The sequence below is a fragment of the Meriones unguiculatus genome, assembly GCF_030254825.1.
Source record: "Meriones unguiculatus strain TT.TT164.6M chromosome 13 unlocalized genomic scaffold, Bangor_MerUng_6.1 Chr13_unordered_Scaffold_34, whole genome shotgun sequence".
NCBI lineage: Eukaryota > Metazoa > Chordata > Mammalia > Rodentia > Muridae > Meriones > Meriones unguiculatus.
The window spans coordinates 9,891,086-9,905,793 of NW_026843646.1; the positions used below are offsets into that span (position 1 = coordinate 9,891,086).

The following is a 14,708-nucleotide window of genomic DNA, read 5'->3' on the forward strand; positions in this document are numbered from 1 at the left end:
TCTTCACTATTTTAAAAATATCTGGCCTATAAAATTTATCTATACTTTCCATATAAAAATATCTGGCTATGTTATATATATATTGAAATGTACTTGGCTCCATGCATCTATTTTGTGAAGTTCACCTGATAAATACCATTTTTAAAAATTAAGTTACCTAATTTTAATGATATACTCATTCATTTTGCTATCAAAAAAAAAAAAAGAAAACCTAAATTTTCTTATAACATAATGGTTGACATCTTGGATTTCTTCATGCCCATTTTAATCATTCTTATTGCGTTTTATATTGATTTTCATTTTTCTTTTCTAAATTGCTTTGACTTGGTGAGCTGTAATTAATTATTTAGTAATTAGTAGGTTCTGCCTTACTTTTGATGCCAAATGATTAAATTTTGCTTCATGCTGGGATAGTCAAGCACATAATTTCTCAATATATATTTAGAACTGATGGATTAAAACTGCCTTTACTGCTATTTAATTTTCTTCTCCAACTGCCCCAATCTTTTTAAAGTCCTGACTCAAATAATTTGAGCCTTGTGGAACAATTTCACTTCTCTCTTCTCTTGTTTATTCATAGTTTTCTTCAGCAACCAGAGCCTTGTTCCTGCTTGAGCATCAGCCCTCTCCCTCCCCTGATTCTGTGGTTTCTGTTGCACTATTAAACTTTCATTCATGGATTCGACAAAAAAAAAAAAAAAAAAAAAAAAAAAAACCCTCACATACTAATGAACTGAAAACCCAATTCTTTGTTCCCTTATCACCTTGAGCTCCAGACCATATGTTTAGGGATATAAATTAAGGACCTTGGATTCCAGACCAAATGTTTTGGAAAACAGTTAAAGGCCTTGAGACCAGGTGTCCTGGATCAGTGCATCCTCCAACAGAATCTCCCTTGCTTAACCCACAATGTTAAAATCTGATTGGATGACCCTGATATTCACCAAGGGCCATGCACTTTGTGGATTTAACCCTTTAAATATACAACAAAGTTACCCCCTCAGATGGCCCCACTCTCCTCATGGCTAGAACAAGTTATCTCTCTTGTGGCTGCTTCTGGCTGCAGGTTCCCACCCAGCTCCAGGAAGAACCCTACACACCAGGTACTGCTAGTCACCCTCCTGCTCCACCAGGTTGTGGGCAGCGAACATAGACTCCCCATGCTGTGTCTTTGGAATCCTCTCACAGCACACAGCAGCTACTTTGGGAACAAAGCACACCAACCATTCAAGCCTGCCCAGCTGCAGAGCAAACATGCAGCATGGTGCCAGGAAGAACCTGCCTCTTCCTCTGACTGGAGGATGGCATCAAGGTCCTGATTTGCCAGTGAGTCTTGAATGACATGAGCACCTCCCTTAGGGTTAGAGCATATTGAAGAAACAAGGCTTAGTGATTCCTGGCCCAGGCTTCCATTTCAGAGCCAGACTTTTTCCAGATCTGCAGAGATTTGTATTTCAGTAACATTTGTGCCTATCCTCCCCTAGCCTGCCCTCTGTCTTCTAGCACTCAGTAGGCACTTTCCTTCTTCCTCCTGAAATCAATGTGCATTATTGCACAGCCCATGATTCTACCTGCATACAGGCAAAACACTCATATTCATTCATTCAAAAACTTCAAAAAAGACAGGAAGAATATCATGTACCTGGTATCAAATGACTCTGAAGACTCAGGCAGTATTGATGTGCTAAACATTAATGTGGTCATCCTGAGAAATACTCAGCATTTTTAAAAATTCAAATATGGATGTGGATGAAGATCAGAACAGCAGCATATGCTTGACATGTACAAAAACTTCCATTCCAAGACCATCAGCCAATAATGTTAAAACAACAACAACAACAAATACATGTATATTGGGACACATTTTACTGCTGCACTCTGGAGCCAGAGTCAGGGGGAGCTTGAAGTCCAAGTCCTGCCTGGTCTACTTATCTACACTTAGGTCAGGCAGGTCTACACAGAAACTTTGTCTTCACAAACGAGCACAAAAAAAAAACAAAACTAAAAATATAAAAACATCAGAGTAGCAAAATAGCTTAGCACTGAATAACAATTGCTTCTACTGTATTTTATATGATTTAGTGATAAGAGTCTATAAGGCAAAACAAGTCCCACTTTTGCACAAAAACAACAAAAATAATAATTTAATGTGTTTCCTGCCACAGCAATTACAGCACAAGATGTGAAATCTACCCTATCTAACTGCATAACATCATGCACACTTGAGAAAACTCTGCAGCTCAGATACTCCTTTTCTACCCTGGAATTGAGTTCCATAAGACACAGCATTGTGGCTGCTATTACTGGAAAGGGTAAAGGATGATAATCAACTATTGCTAATGGTTGATCTGCATTGCTTCCTTGATAGCACTTTCTATCATATTTGTAAAATTTATCAGAAAAACTGAATTTAGAAAGCAATGTTGAAAACTTCTAGAAATTTGACCTTCATTTTTCCAACCTGTCTTCCCACTGCACACAAAATTAGAGCTCATTACATGACTCAAATGAGTACTTTTTAAAATTAGGCTGTGGTACAGCCTTTAACTTAAGAATTTAGAAATTTTAAAAAGGAGAAATCAAGGTCATTTATCTGTGCAGCATTATACTGGGATCAATGTAATCTAAGCCAAAATAGCTTGTCTCAGAAATATTTTTCCAAAGGGCTGAAGATGCAGTTGTTCTAGAATTTATATGCATACCCAGGAAGAATGTACTCCAAAAAAAACAATTAAATGGATAAGTGAAAATAAATCTTTAATAGCGTGTATCCAGCTCTAGTTCATGCTAAAAAAGAAAACAGCTTAGAACAGATTTTGAACCCAATATATGCAGTCATCTTAAAGTTTCTTTTAAGTTCAGGCCCCAGGTTATATGTTGAACAACTTCAAAGTCTGCCTTGACACTGACATACTTCTTCACGTTAAAATTCCACAGATCCAGAGTGTTAGGTAAAGAAGATGGGAGAGACTGGAGCTCCCTGGGAAGGAGAAAAGGAATAGATTCTGTGAATATACTGGACCAGAAAAGATCAGGTACACAGAGAGGGAGGAAAGGGTACAGGAAGACACACCTGGAATTAGGAGAATTTTGCTGGTTAGTGTGGAAACAGTTTCATGGCAACTTTTCAGTCTGTGATACTAACCCTAGTATCGTAACAAAGTCCTCGTAACAAAGAATATAGAATCTGAAATCACCATCTTTTATTGTCAGGCATGGTTTTCAGTGCTGGGACTGGGTTACAATCAATTGATGTCTTGGCTCATGGGTCCTGTAGAGATCCCTAAACAAACTGACCTCCTGTTAGCATAAAATGTCTCTTGCTCTTTCTCTCTCTCTCTCTCTCTCTCAAAACTGACAGAGGACAAATTGCTGAGGACAAATTCCACAGAGCTTTGCTGAATATAAAGAGGTTGAGCAGCTATAGACTTGGAGCCTTCAACCCTATGTTCCAGTGTCTCTTGAGGGAAATAAAGTACTCTACAGTCTATGGAAAGGGAAACTGACAAACTGAGCCATAAAACTCTCCACCTAAAATATGTCCTGTCTACAAGATGTACTCTGGCTTGATGGCACAGAACATTCGGGAGTGCCAAAAGAATATCTGCTTTAAATTGAAGCTAAGGACATGAGAAGGAACCTATGCATTACACTGCCCGGATTTTCAAGAACCTCACAAAGACATAAGCATAAACCATGGGGCCTGCATGGGTCTGTGCCAGATCTTCTGCTGTTATGGCTGTTAGATCAGTGTTTTTGTGGGACTTCTAAAAGTGAGAGCAGGTGTAGCTGATTCTTTAGCCTGATCTTGAGACTTTTTTTCCTCCTATTTAGTTGCCTTGGCCAGCCTCAATATGAAGGCTTTTACCTCCTATTTTTGTATCTTGTCTTTTGCTGTTTGGCTGTCTTCTCTTTGAGGCATGTTCCTTTTTGAAGAGGAAACAGAGCAGTGGGAGTAGATCCCTGGAAAAGAATGATGAAAGAGGTGGGGTGAGCTGAGAGGAATGGAGGGAGGAGAAACAGTGGCCTTGATATACTGTATGAAAGAGTTATATTCAGTTTAAAAATTAAATCAATATTGCTTTAATTAAAATGCAAAGATGAATAGAAACAATAAAGAACGAGAAAAAGCAAAATAGTAAAGAGAGGAAAAGGTTAATTTTGACAGACAGAGTTCTTGTTTTGTTTGTGTAGTGGTTGAACATCACATGGGAGTTCATGAGAAGCTTTTTTTTGGGCCGTCTACATCTGTGAAATGAGAAGCTTTGCTCTCAGCTTAGTGAAACAAAAAAACCAACTCAGTTCATTTCCTGGTGTTATTTGTTGTGGAATTACAGAGGTTCCTGCACAGCACATTTCATTCCAAAAGAATACTCTCACTTCTTTTAAAGGAAAGCAAGTGTTTGAATAACTATTAAAACATAAAAAATTAAATGCTATCCAGTACAGCAATATTTATTTTATAATACATTAAATGTAAAGAAACTGATGTATGAAAATGTTAAATGTTTAAGCACATTATCCAAAACAAAAATGAAGTCTTATCATCTAAGGTGGGTTATTTAATCAGGAAAAAAAAAGATGAGTTACCTGTATAAGACAATTAGATTTTTTTGTTCACCTATAATTTGTCACTGTTTAAATTCAACAAAGTGAGTCTGTTTCTTTAACTCATTTATTGTTTTTCATGCAGTGTGATTTATTGGGAGAAATCTATCATACCATCTATAGCAACTTTCTGGATTTTTTTTTATACTCCACTGTAACAGCATATTTGCTTCTCCTTTTCTTAATTAATTAGTTAAAATCTATTCAAGATTAGAGTCTCACAACAGCGTAATGCAGCCAAGACCATTCAGGCCTTTACAGCCATTGAAGCAGGACAGTCTCCCCAAGCATGGTTGGATACCATAAAAAGCTAAAAGGTTATGCTCAGGATACGAGGCTAAGCACTGCACTCAGGATCAGCCGCTTTCGACCCAGAGAAGAGCATGTCTGATAGCATGCGGGTTGATGCCCCAGGTCCCGCCTCTGAGAAAAAGGTATCGGACGGGTCTGATGCTCTTTGGGTGGATGACACCTAAATGAACATCGGTACAAAGTCCCAATTTATTTCTAATATCAGAGATCAGACCTCTACTCTTGCCTGATGTGTCTAAAACAAAAAGGGGGAACTGTAGAGAGCTGCGGAATGCTGCACCTTAAAGATGGAGCTGGTTTCCGCCTTCCACCTTCCCGATGGTGAGTGCTCTCTGTCACGAACAATTCCACATTTGGCTAAGGCCGAAGATCTGGCTTGCTTCCATGTATGTGGACCTATCTGCATTGCCCACGTGGCACGCCTGGGTTGGCTACCCAGAGGCTATTTAAGCTGTGGGCTGGCTTTCCCCAGGGTCCGATGATTGTTCAAGGTTCCTGAATAAACTGCATTGAAAAAAAAAAGTGATAGGATGAGGAAGATAATTAGTTACATTTAACTATATTGCAAAACTACGTATCTATGTGAGCCTGAGTTTCACTTTCTGTAGAATGAGGACAATACTCTGCCATAGTATTTTGATGCCTTATAATAACGATAAAGAAAAAACAATATTGCTCGTAGATGGGAGAGCAATTGCAGACTTTAAGGCAAGAAGGTATTATTTGATAGGAGCATTGCTTTGTTACTGGAGTTAGGATAAGAGCCTATATCCTGGCTACACTAACCATCCAATCAAAAGAACTGAATTATTGAACTCTGACCTGCCTACATACATTGGAGGCACTCTAGAAGGAAGGTAGACATATATAGTTTATATACCAAGTTTCTGGCCATCCAGAGATTCATACTGGCACTATTATTTTAAAAAAATGGAAAAAGAATTATTATTGATAATTAAAAACATACATTAACATATGTATTTGGTGTAACAATTTTTGACTCGTGATGAAGATATAAGGTAAGTGTTGATGAATATTAATATTTACTATTGATTTTATCTTTTAGTTGAACAGCAATTGTTCCTAAACCAGCTGTATACCCAAATCACCACACAGAGACTAGGATGAATTTAGTTAACCTGCAGCACAATCCGGGCAATGATTTTTCCATTCTAAACCTACAGGCCACCATAGATTCCTCCCATTCAAAATTTACCCATTATACTTGCTTTGGTCTGGTTCATCTCTCTTCATGGTTCCAAGTCTTCTCCTGCCATCTCTGCTCTCTACTCCTCTCCTCCAGGCCAGGATTTCCACCCTATTCTCTCCATTGCACAGCATTAGCTGGTCGTTTAATTGCAAATACAGAGAACAAATGGTGGTACAAAATGTTTATACAAAATTGAGACAGGTGATGCTTAGAATAAACACAACAATGCATTGTCCATATTGAAACCAGATAGTAAGGTAGAGAAATCAGCATTTGAATCAACAACAGTAAATTCCACAAGAACATTATACCAACATTTCCCCCTACAAGTCCAATAAAAGGCTCCTTTTCTTTCAATACAATAATAATTATAAAAGTTGTGGAAACTATTAGATAACATTTACATGTGCAATATAGTTCACGTGCATTTGGCAGCTTAGGAGAAAGTATTTGATTATTAATCCTATCTCATCAAGTTTAGGGTTCTATACCTAAATTAATTTTATCCTTATGCATATTACCTATATGAAAATTTTTCTTAAATTCTAAACAACTTAAGCTCAATTGTAGAAATATAACTATTCGGTCTTCAACCCCACCAGAGACTTAAGAAGGAATAAAAGTAGTTACTGGAGTAAATAGGAAGTGCTTCCAAAAAATATTTTAAAAATTGACAGGGACACTTTGCTGCCTGAACAGTCACCCATAATTCTCTATAACATTGGAGCATCATCTTCAGGCTTCTGGCTCAGAATATTTGACAAACATAATGTAAAGCGGGAACTATTTAGGACTTGCTTACCCTGTCTTGGCATAGTTCAACAGTTGACTTGTCCTGAATTTAAGCTTGCCCATTTTTGGCAGAATTCTGTCTGTCATGAAATGAGGGCATTTTCTTTTTGCACAGTTGGCTATTTGCCACATTTGAAGTCATCTCCATATGGAAGTTCTTTGATGCTCACCATCTTTTTTGAGGTCTGTGGTTGCTGCCAGATGACCTGTCTCATTGTGAAAGAATCTTTAAAATAATAAACACATTTTAAAATGCCATATTCTGTAGGTCTCTGATGTTACTGAAGACTTACTTATCTTTATGTAATCGAACTGTCTACAAAATCATATCTATCTGTTTAACCGAGGATGTATATACTGACAAATTAGACTAGTGTCAGACATGACTATGAGCTGATTAACTAGAAATTAACTTGCATTACCTAATACCCTAAACAGTTGGTAACAGCAGTTTGAAAGTATAGGCAGTAACCTTGAAACTGTATCAACATACTGAAATTTACCAATTTATTAAAAATAGACTTATTTTTGCATCAATATACACAATCCTATACCAGAATTAAAAATAACCTTATTTGAGAATAACAAATAAAGCCTTAAGTTGATTCAATAATCTAACTTTCATCTTATTATTCATATAAGAATACTCTATTCCCCTTTCTTGCTTTCAATCCCTTTTTTCCTTATCTAATAAAAAAGATAAAGACAAGAAAAAGGGAGAAATCCCTGAGTCTAACCTGTTTTTTCTCTGAATAAGACGATTAATAATTTATGACCATCTCTCATTGACAGTAAATATTTATAGCCACAAAAAACAACCAAAAAATGTACTCAACCCCACTTAAAGGAAATTGGATGTCATTCTAATTAATTTTTTCTACCTGAATTTTAGGATATACCGAAATCCTGTTATGGGGTTCAAAGGAAATTGGGAAAAATGGATAATTATTCATTTGTGGTCTAGTTTTTGAAAGCTGAAAAATTTTGGGCTTACTGGAAGTCCTATTTGGAATAGTCTAAAATGTGGGACCAGTTGAGATTAGTAGCTTTCTTCAAAGCTCTCTTGGGAGTCGGTGTTGATGAGAAACAGCAATTGAAGCAGATGAGGCAGGAACAAGCAGAATGGTGGAACATGCAAGATGCTGGATCTGTCAATATTGACAGATGTGTCAATGTATCAGCATGCTGGAAGGATGAATTCTGTCAGGTTTGATCCAGCATCTCCAGTGTCCAGTCCTTTTTTTCTTCAAACATATACTTTCTCACAAGCATTATACAGTCGTAAACTTATAAATGCATAGATGTGCCAGAAGAAACTAAACTAAAGGATGGCATAATAAATTTTGAGAATATTATAGCCAAAGGATAAATTGGCCAAGTATTGTTGAAGTTGTGGCTAGAGATATTTTTTATGTCTCAGTCAGTTTCAGATGTCCCACCCTATTCTCTCCATTGCACAGCATTGGCTGCTTATTTAATTCAAAATACAGAATAAATGGTGACACGTTTATAGAATCTTTAGACAGGTGATGCTTAGAATAAACATGACAATGCAATGTCCATATTGAAACCAGATACTGGAATAGAGAAATCGGAATTTGAACGAACAAGGATAAATTGTGTACTTTTCACAAGACCATTATACCAAAAGGTAAGTAATATATCCTTGAAGTCCTAACAGGTTTAGATAGAAGGCAAGAAATATGCACAAATATGAACTCTAAACAATACATATAATAAATTTATCCCAATCACAAATCCCTACCCCATTCTCAGCTCCTTTCTCTCCTACAAGGTATTCAGATAATGAGTTACTGTCATATGGAGCTATTAGCCTTTCCCAGAAAGAGATTCAAGGGAAAATTAGAAGTTAATGGAATCCACACCTTCATTAATATTCATGTAAGAAAAGGATATAAATGTTTCTTCCAAATATACTTATTGCTACATTAATGATGGCAGGCAGGTTACAGTAGTGACAGATTGGGGACCGAGGACTTTAAGAACCAACTGGAGAACACCAAGTATGGGCCTGCATGGTGCTGTCACTGAGATACATGTAGTTGCCTAAAAAGGAAAGAGTATAAGACTTGGTGGGGGCTGGCCCACCACAGCTGAGTATATACAGAGAATAAAGTAGGAGCCAGCTTGTCCTCAGGTATATCTCCCAAGCATTGTTTTTGTCCTTTCAATGCTTTTGTTTAGCATCCAAAGTCCTTCCCTAATACATTTTTGATGTTACAAAACTATTTGTAAATGTCTGCTTTCCCCAGCCCTACAGTAATTTTGTTTGCATCTCAGATTTCCCTGACCACAACCTCTATGTCCTCTGGAGTAACCATTACTCCAGGATCCTTACTGAATGTTTTTCAGGGATCGGTGAAGCAGACTATACTCCCAGTTAGACAGGTGGATCTTGATGCCTACAAGTTTGTTTGGTTTTTTTCTCTCCTTACAGTAGGCATAAACTCCAGCAGGGGCATACCTTAAATGTGTCCTTGCAGTCTAACATTGATGCCTATTTACTACATTTGAGATTAATTCAGCCTTGTGGCTTTGGTCACGGGAACAGTGACTTCTTAAAGACTTGTACTCTCAATTTCTCTCATTTTTGAGACACTTCCCCCATTTTTTTGGAGATCTGGGCAGAGAATCCTCTTTAACCACCAAGTATGTTAGGTTCTAATGCTATAAGTCTCATATTTTTCTTCTCCATTGTCAAGGCTATGTTAAAGAAGAACTTAGGATCAACCATTCATACCTTACTGCTATTAATGACACGCTCATGGGGCTGAACGGATGGTTCAACCCTCAAGAGCCCCAGTCATGGAGCCTTACTTTGAATCCCAGCACCCAAGAGACAGCTCACAACTGTCTGTAAGTCTAATCACATGCATCAGATCCTCTATTGTTCTCCACTGATACACAACATGCACTTGCTACACAGAGAGAAATAACTAATGCATCTAAATATTCTTCAATTTATATATACATATATATATTTAAAAGTTTTTTTTTACAATATAGAATCAATTATGTATGTGTCTTTTCACCATTTACATATGTGGTCCCTAGGGGGAACAGAAGAATGCATGGAAAGACAGGTAATTCTGAGCCATCCAGTGTCGGAAATAAGAACCACACTTGGGTACATAAGAGAAGCAGAACTACAAACTCTCCATCTCCCAAATATGTCATTACAATGCAGAGGATGGAGATGTTCCATCACTGCTTTTGTCTCCTAACACTTGAAGGTTAAAAGTCCCTGCTACATGATTGTTCAAGGACTCAATGGATTTCTAGAACATCAAGCAATGTTGTGAGATATATGGTTGCCTGATGAGTATACTACATCCTTTTATGTCTACCAGAGACAAAAAAGACAAAAAAGTCAAAGTTTCATGTACAAAATCAAACATATTCAGAGATTTTCTGCAGTATGAATTCTTTTCTGATAATAGACGCTAAAGAAGTATTCAAAGTCTTCATCCTATTAAAAACATTCATAGGACTACTCTCAAGTATGTGTCTTTGCAGATAAAAGTTTTGATAAAACACTTTACCACATTGAATACATTTGTAAGCTTTTTCTCCCTTATGTGTCTTTTCATGTATTTGGAGATTACCATGTTGTGAAAAAGTTTTATAGTGGTGATATTCATAGGGAGTCTCTCCAATCTGTGCATTTTTATGTATTTGAAGTATCAGGCCGTGATCACCCTTTACCACACTGGTTACATTCACAGGGTTTCACTGTGGTACGTGTTCTTTAATGTACTTACAGATGACTGTGTTATAAAAAATGCTCTATCATACTAATTACATTTTCATAGTTTCTCTCCAGTAGGCACTACTTTATGATTTGGGAGATTACCATATTTTGAAAAGGCTTTACCACACTGGTTACATTCATAGGATTTCTCTCCCGTATGTTATGAATTTTTCATTGTGAAAAAGCTTTACCACACTGGGGACATTCATAGGGTTTCTCTCCAGTATGTGTTCTTTCATGACGTTGGAGATGACCATGACGTGAAAAGTCTTTACCACATTGTTACATTCATGGGGTTTCTCTCCAGTATGTGTTCTTTTATGACTTCGGAGACTACCCTGACATGAAAAGGCTTTACCACACTGTATACATTCATAGGGTTTTTCTCCAGTATGTATTCGCTCATGTATCAGAAGGGTAGCATGATGTGAAAAGGCTCTACCACACTGGTTACATTCATAGGGTTTCTCTCCAGTATGTGTTCTTTTATGGGTTTGGAGATTGCCATGCTTTGAAAAGACTTTACCACATTGATTACATTCATAGGGTTTCTCTCTGCTATGAGTTCTTTTATGTCTCTGAAGATGATTGTGTTGGAAAAAGGCTATATCACACGGATTACATTCATAAAGTTTGTCTCTAATATGTGTTACTCTACGTCTTTGGAGATGACTGGGTTGGAAAAAGGTTTCTTCACATTGATTACATTTGAAGGGTTTCTCTCCGGTTTGTGTTCTTTCATGCCTGCAAAGATAATTGGTACACATGTAAGCTTTACCACATTCATTACACTGATAAATATTTTTATCTGTATGAATTAATTTTACAATTTGGTCTCATTGAAAAGGGGTACCAGATCTTAAGGTTTCATCACTTTGTTTACATTCGTAATTTTCTTTATGGGTTGTCGAGTCTTTGTAGATATCTGTGACGGTAAGGGCATTTCATTATATGGCTTAAATTATAGCTGCCTTTTTCTGTATGAGGTTTTTCACAAATGTAAAGAGAAATGGAGACCTCTCATATTAACCACACTGACTGAATTCATACTTTTCCTATACATTACATCAGTAAAGTGAATCAAAACAAACAGATGAATTTCCACGTTTTTTGTATTTACAGAAATTTTCCACAGCATGAGATTGTGGATGTATTCCCAATGATGTTGGAAAACTAATTAATTGTATTTATTAGTAGTCCCCCACTTAGAGTAGATTTTCTGAATGTGAAAGAAGTTCAAATTTGACTTATTAATAATTCATAATTAATTAGGTAAGCAAAAATGAAGTATAGATTTATAGTGTTAGAACTGTCAGACTCTCTGCTGTACACATGCATTGGGTATTTTAGAAGGCACTTACCTGTGGTGATATATATGTGAATGCCATGTGGGAAAAGTAGGCATTGCTAGGTTCATTCCAAGAAAAGCCTCTACAAAGAGGTGATCCTGGAGACACTATAAGATTCTTGTTGTTATAGCTTGGGCTGTGGGTTTTTTGTTGTTGTTGTTTTGTTTTGTTTACTTTTTCACTAATAATTTAGTCATTATTAACTAATATTTAATAATAAAGTAATTAAACTTGTATCACATTTAGAAATTGTAGTCACAGTGGGAACTACTATATATCTCCTTATTGTTCTGGGAGAGGTATGTTGCTATTTTCAGGATCTCCATGCTCACGTAGCTTGTATCCACTTTGACCATTATAATACCACTTCAAAAAAAATAACGAATGAAAGAGTTTTCACATTCACCGATTGCTATTTTGATCCTCATAGATAGGTACTATATGGATTAATGTTTTTCCACAACAACATTTTTGAATCCCATAAAGGGCCCCTTCACTAAAGTTGGCTATGTTTTAAAAGCATGTAAGGAACAAATGATTTATTCTGGACTATTTGCTAACTGGAAGATTTTGGACACATCCTTATCACCTATTCAATGTGTATACATTTTGCAATGTTTATGTTGCAGGAGATGATACAGATTGACAGTTCAACATCATAGCTCTCATGGGGCTATGGTTCAAATGGTAACATCTGTGACTGAACCCTTTCCTTGTTTGAGTTCTTGAAGGAATTCCATTCAGATTTTGGATTTGTGAGGATTTTGTAATCACTTGAAGTAGTGCGGTTTTTTGTTAGTTTTTTTTTTTCACACTAACGCTTTTCTTTAACACTCCTAGGAAGCATTGAAATTTCCTTAGAGGCATTCAGAAAACTCATATTCACATCTCTTGCACATGAAAATTACCTTCCAAGTCTTCCAGAACTTTGACAATGTTCTTCAATATTATGGTCTTCCCAATTGAAGCCTAAAATATGTATATCAGAAAATATATGTGATATTATTCATAATTACGCATATTTTAAGTTACTATCTTCAGTGAACTTTAGAACCAAGCCTGATCTTTGCATATCATTCTTCAACCTTCTCAATTAAAGTTACAGAACATTAACAACAGCAGTAGCACCAGCAACAACAGTTGTGCCCTTGTTTTAAAAACTGAAAGTAAATTCACAGTCTTACCTATAGCAAACAGGTTCCTGTAGGTCTCTAGCATCACATCCTTATAGAGACTCTTCTGGGAAGGATCCAGCAAAGCCCACTCCTCCCGAGTGAAGTTCACATGCACATCATCATAAGTCACTACATCCTGAAATATCCCATACATGTGTACAAAAGAAAGCATGAAAATGACAACACTGTAAATATATACTCCATTGACAATGTACTCATGTAATTCTGGTGCTTCACCAACTATAGTTGTTGCCACAGAAGTTCTAACATAATCACTAAGTCATTTTAGAAGGCAACTGAATAATGAGGTTTACCTTTGTAATTTCTACTCCTTTAAAATAGAATATAGCCTGATAAGAGAAATGCCAATTAACAGAGAGGCATGGTGGTGGTGGGAGATAGACAGAAATGTACTAAGCGCACATCAGACAAATTATAAGAACAATTTCTAACTACTAAAACTAACAGACAAGCTGAGCACATTGTCTCAGGCGATGTGTTCTAGGACTCTGTCTCCTCTGCAAAAATCAAATAAACAAAAAAGATAGAAAGAATACAGTGATGTTCACAGATGTTCTTACAAAGAATAATATATCATCTTCTAAAAACCTGAAGGGACCCAGTTTAAACTATACAATTAATAAGATCTTACTAAAAGGAAATGCATGCTTGAAGAGTAATAAATTAAAAAATAAAATATTGGCACTGAAAATTTTGACCATAAATAAGCAAGATAGGGCAGGACAAATGGCTTAGCAGTAAAGAGCTCCTGCTGATCTTGCAATTAATTTGGATATATTGTCAGTATTTACATGGAGGCTCACAACTATCCATTACTCCAAGCTGTGGGTATCTAAGACCATCTTCTGACTACTGTGAGGTACACATGAGAAAAGAAGTTTCATATTCATGCATACAGACAAAATACACATATTCATTCAAAAACTTGAAAACAAACAAAACTATAGGAAGAATGTCATGCACCTGGAATGCAATGACTCCGAACACTCTAACAATATTATTGCTGTAAAAATATGCCACCCTGAGAAATAATATATACCTATGACAGATTTCCAAATTTAAATGTGGACATGGATGAAGATCAGAACAAGGGCATATGCTTGACATGCACAAAACCCTACATTTTAAGACCTATAGCCAATAATATAAAAACAAAACAAAATGAAACAAAAATCGCAGGCATGCCGGCCTACATTTTAATCCCAGCACTGTGGAGCCAGTCAAGTGGATTGCTAATTCCAATGGTTGTCTGACCTACATATCTACTTTCAGGACAGCCAGGTCTAAGCAAACAAACATTCTCTTCAATATATATATTTTCACTATATATATATTAATGAATGAAATTAAATCTATAATAACATCAAACTACCAAAATAGCTTAAAACTGAGTAACACTTGCTTCTCATTATATTGTATGTTATTTAGCACTGGAGTTTATAATGGTTGAGGTATGACAGCGCCAGAAA

At 36.4% G+C, this 14,708-nt stretch overlaps 1 protein-coding gene across 9 annotated transcripts in view; it reads right to left on the reverse strand.

Moving 5' to 3' along the window:
* Positions 1–2,740: 2,740 nt before the first annotated feature.
* LOC110563103 (zinc finger protein 120-like) overlaps positions 2,741–14,708 on the reverse strand; it is a 30,058-nt gene continuing 18,090 nt past the window's right edge. For 2 of the 9 annotated variants that reach the window (XR_009588947.1, XR_009588949.1), the window contains exons 3-10: positions 13,228–13,354; positions 12,952–13,012; positions 11,401–11,438; positions 6,933–8,989; positions 6,137–6,264; positions 5,201–5,424; positions 3,869–3,963; positions 2,741–2,980 (exon numbers count right to left, since the gene is read on the reverse strand). Coding sequence is in view for 5 of the 9 variants with exons in the window: in XM_060376201.1 (XP_060232184.1) it covers positions 10,832–11,438; positions 12,952–13,012; positions 13,228–13,354 (795 nt within the window). In the remaining 4 variants the exon portion in view is untranslated. Of the gene's footprint in view, positions 2,981–3,868; positions 3,964–5,200; positions 5,425–6,136; positions 6,265–6,932; positions 11,439–12,947; positions 13,013–13,227; positions 13,355–14,708 lie in introns of those variants that run through there. The other 7 variants (XR_009588948.1, XR_009588950.1, XM_060376201.1 and 4 more) reach the window with 7 other exon arrangements.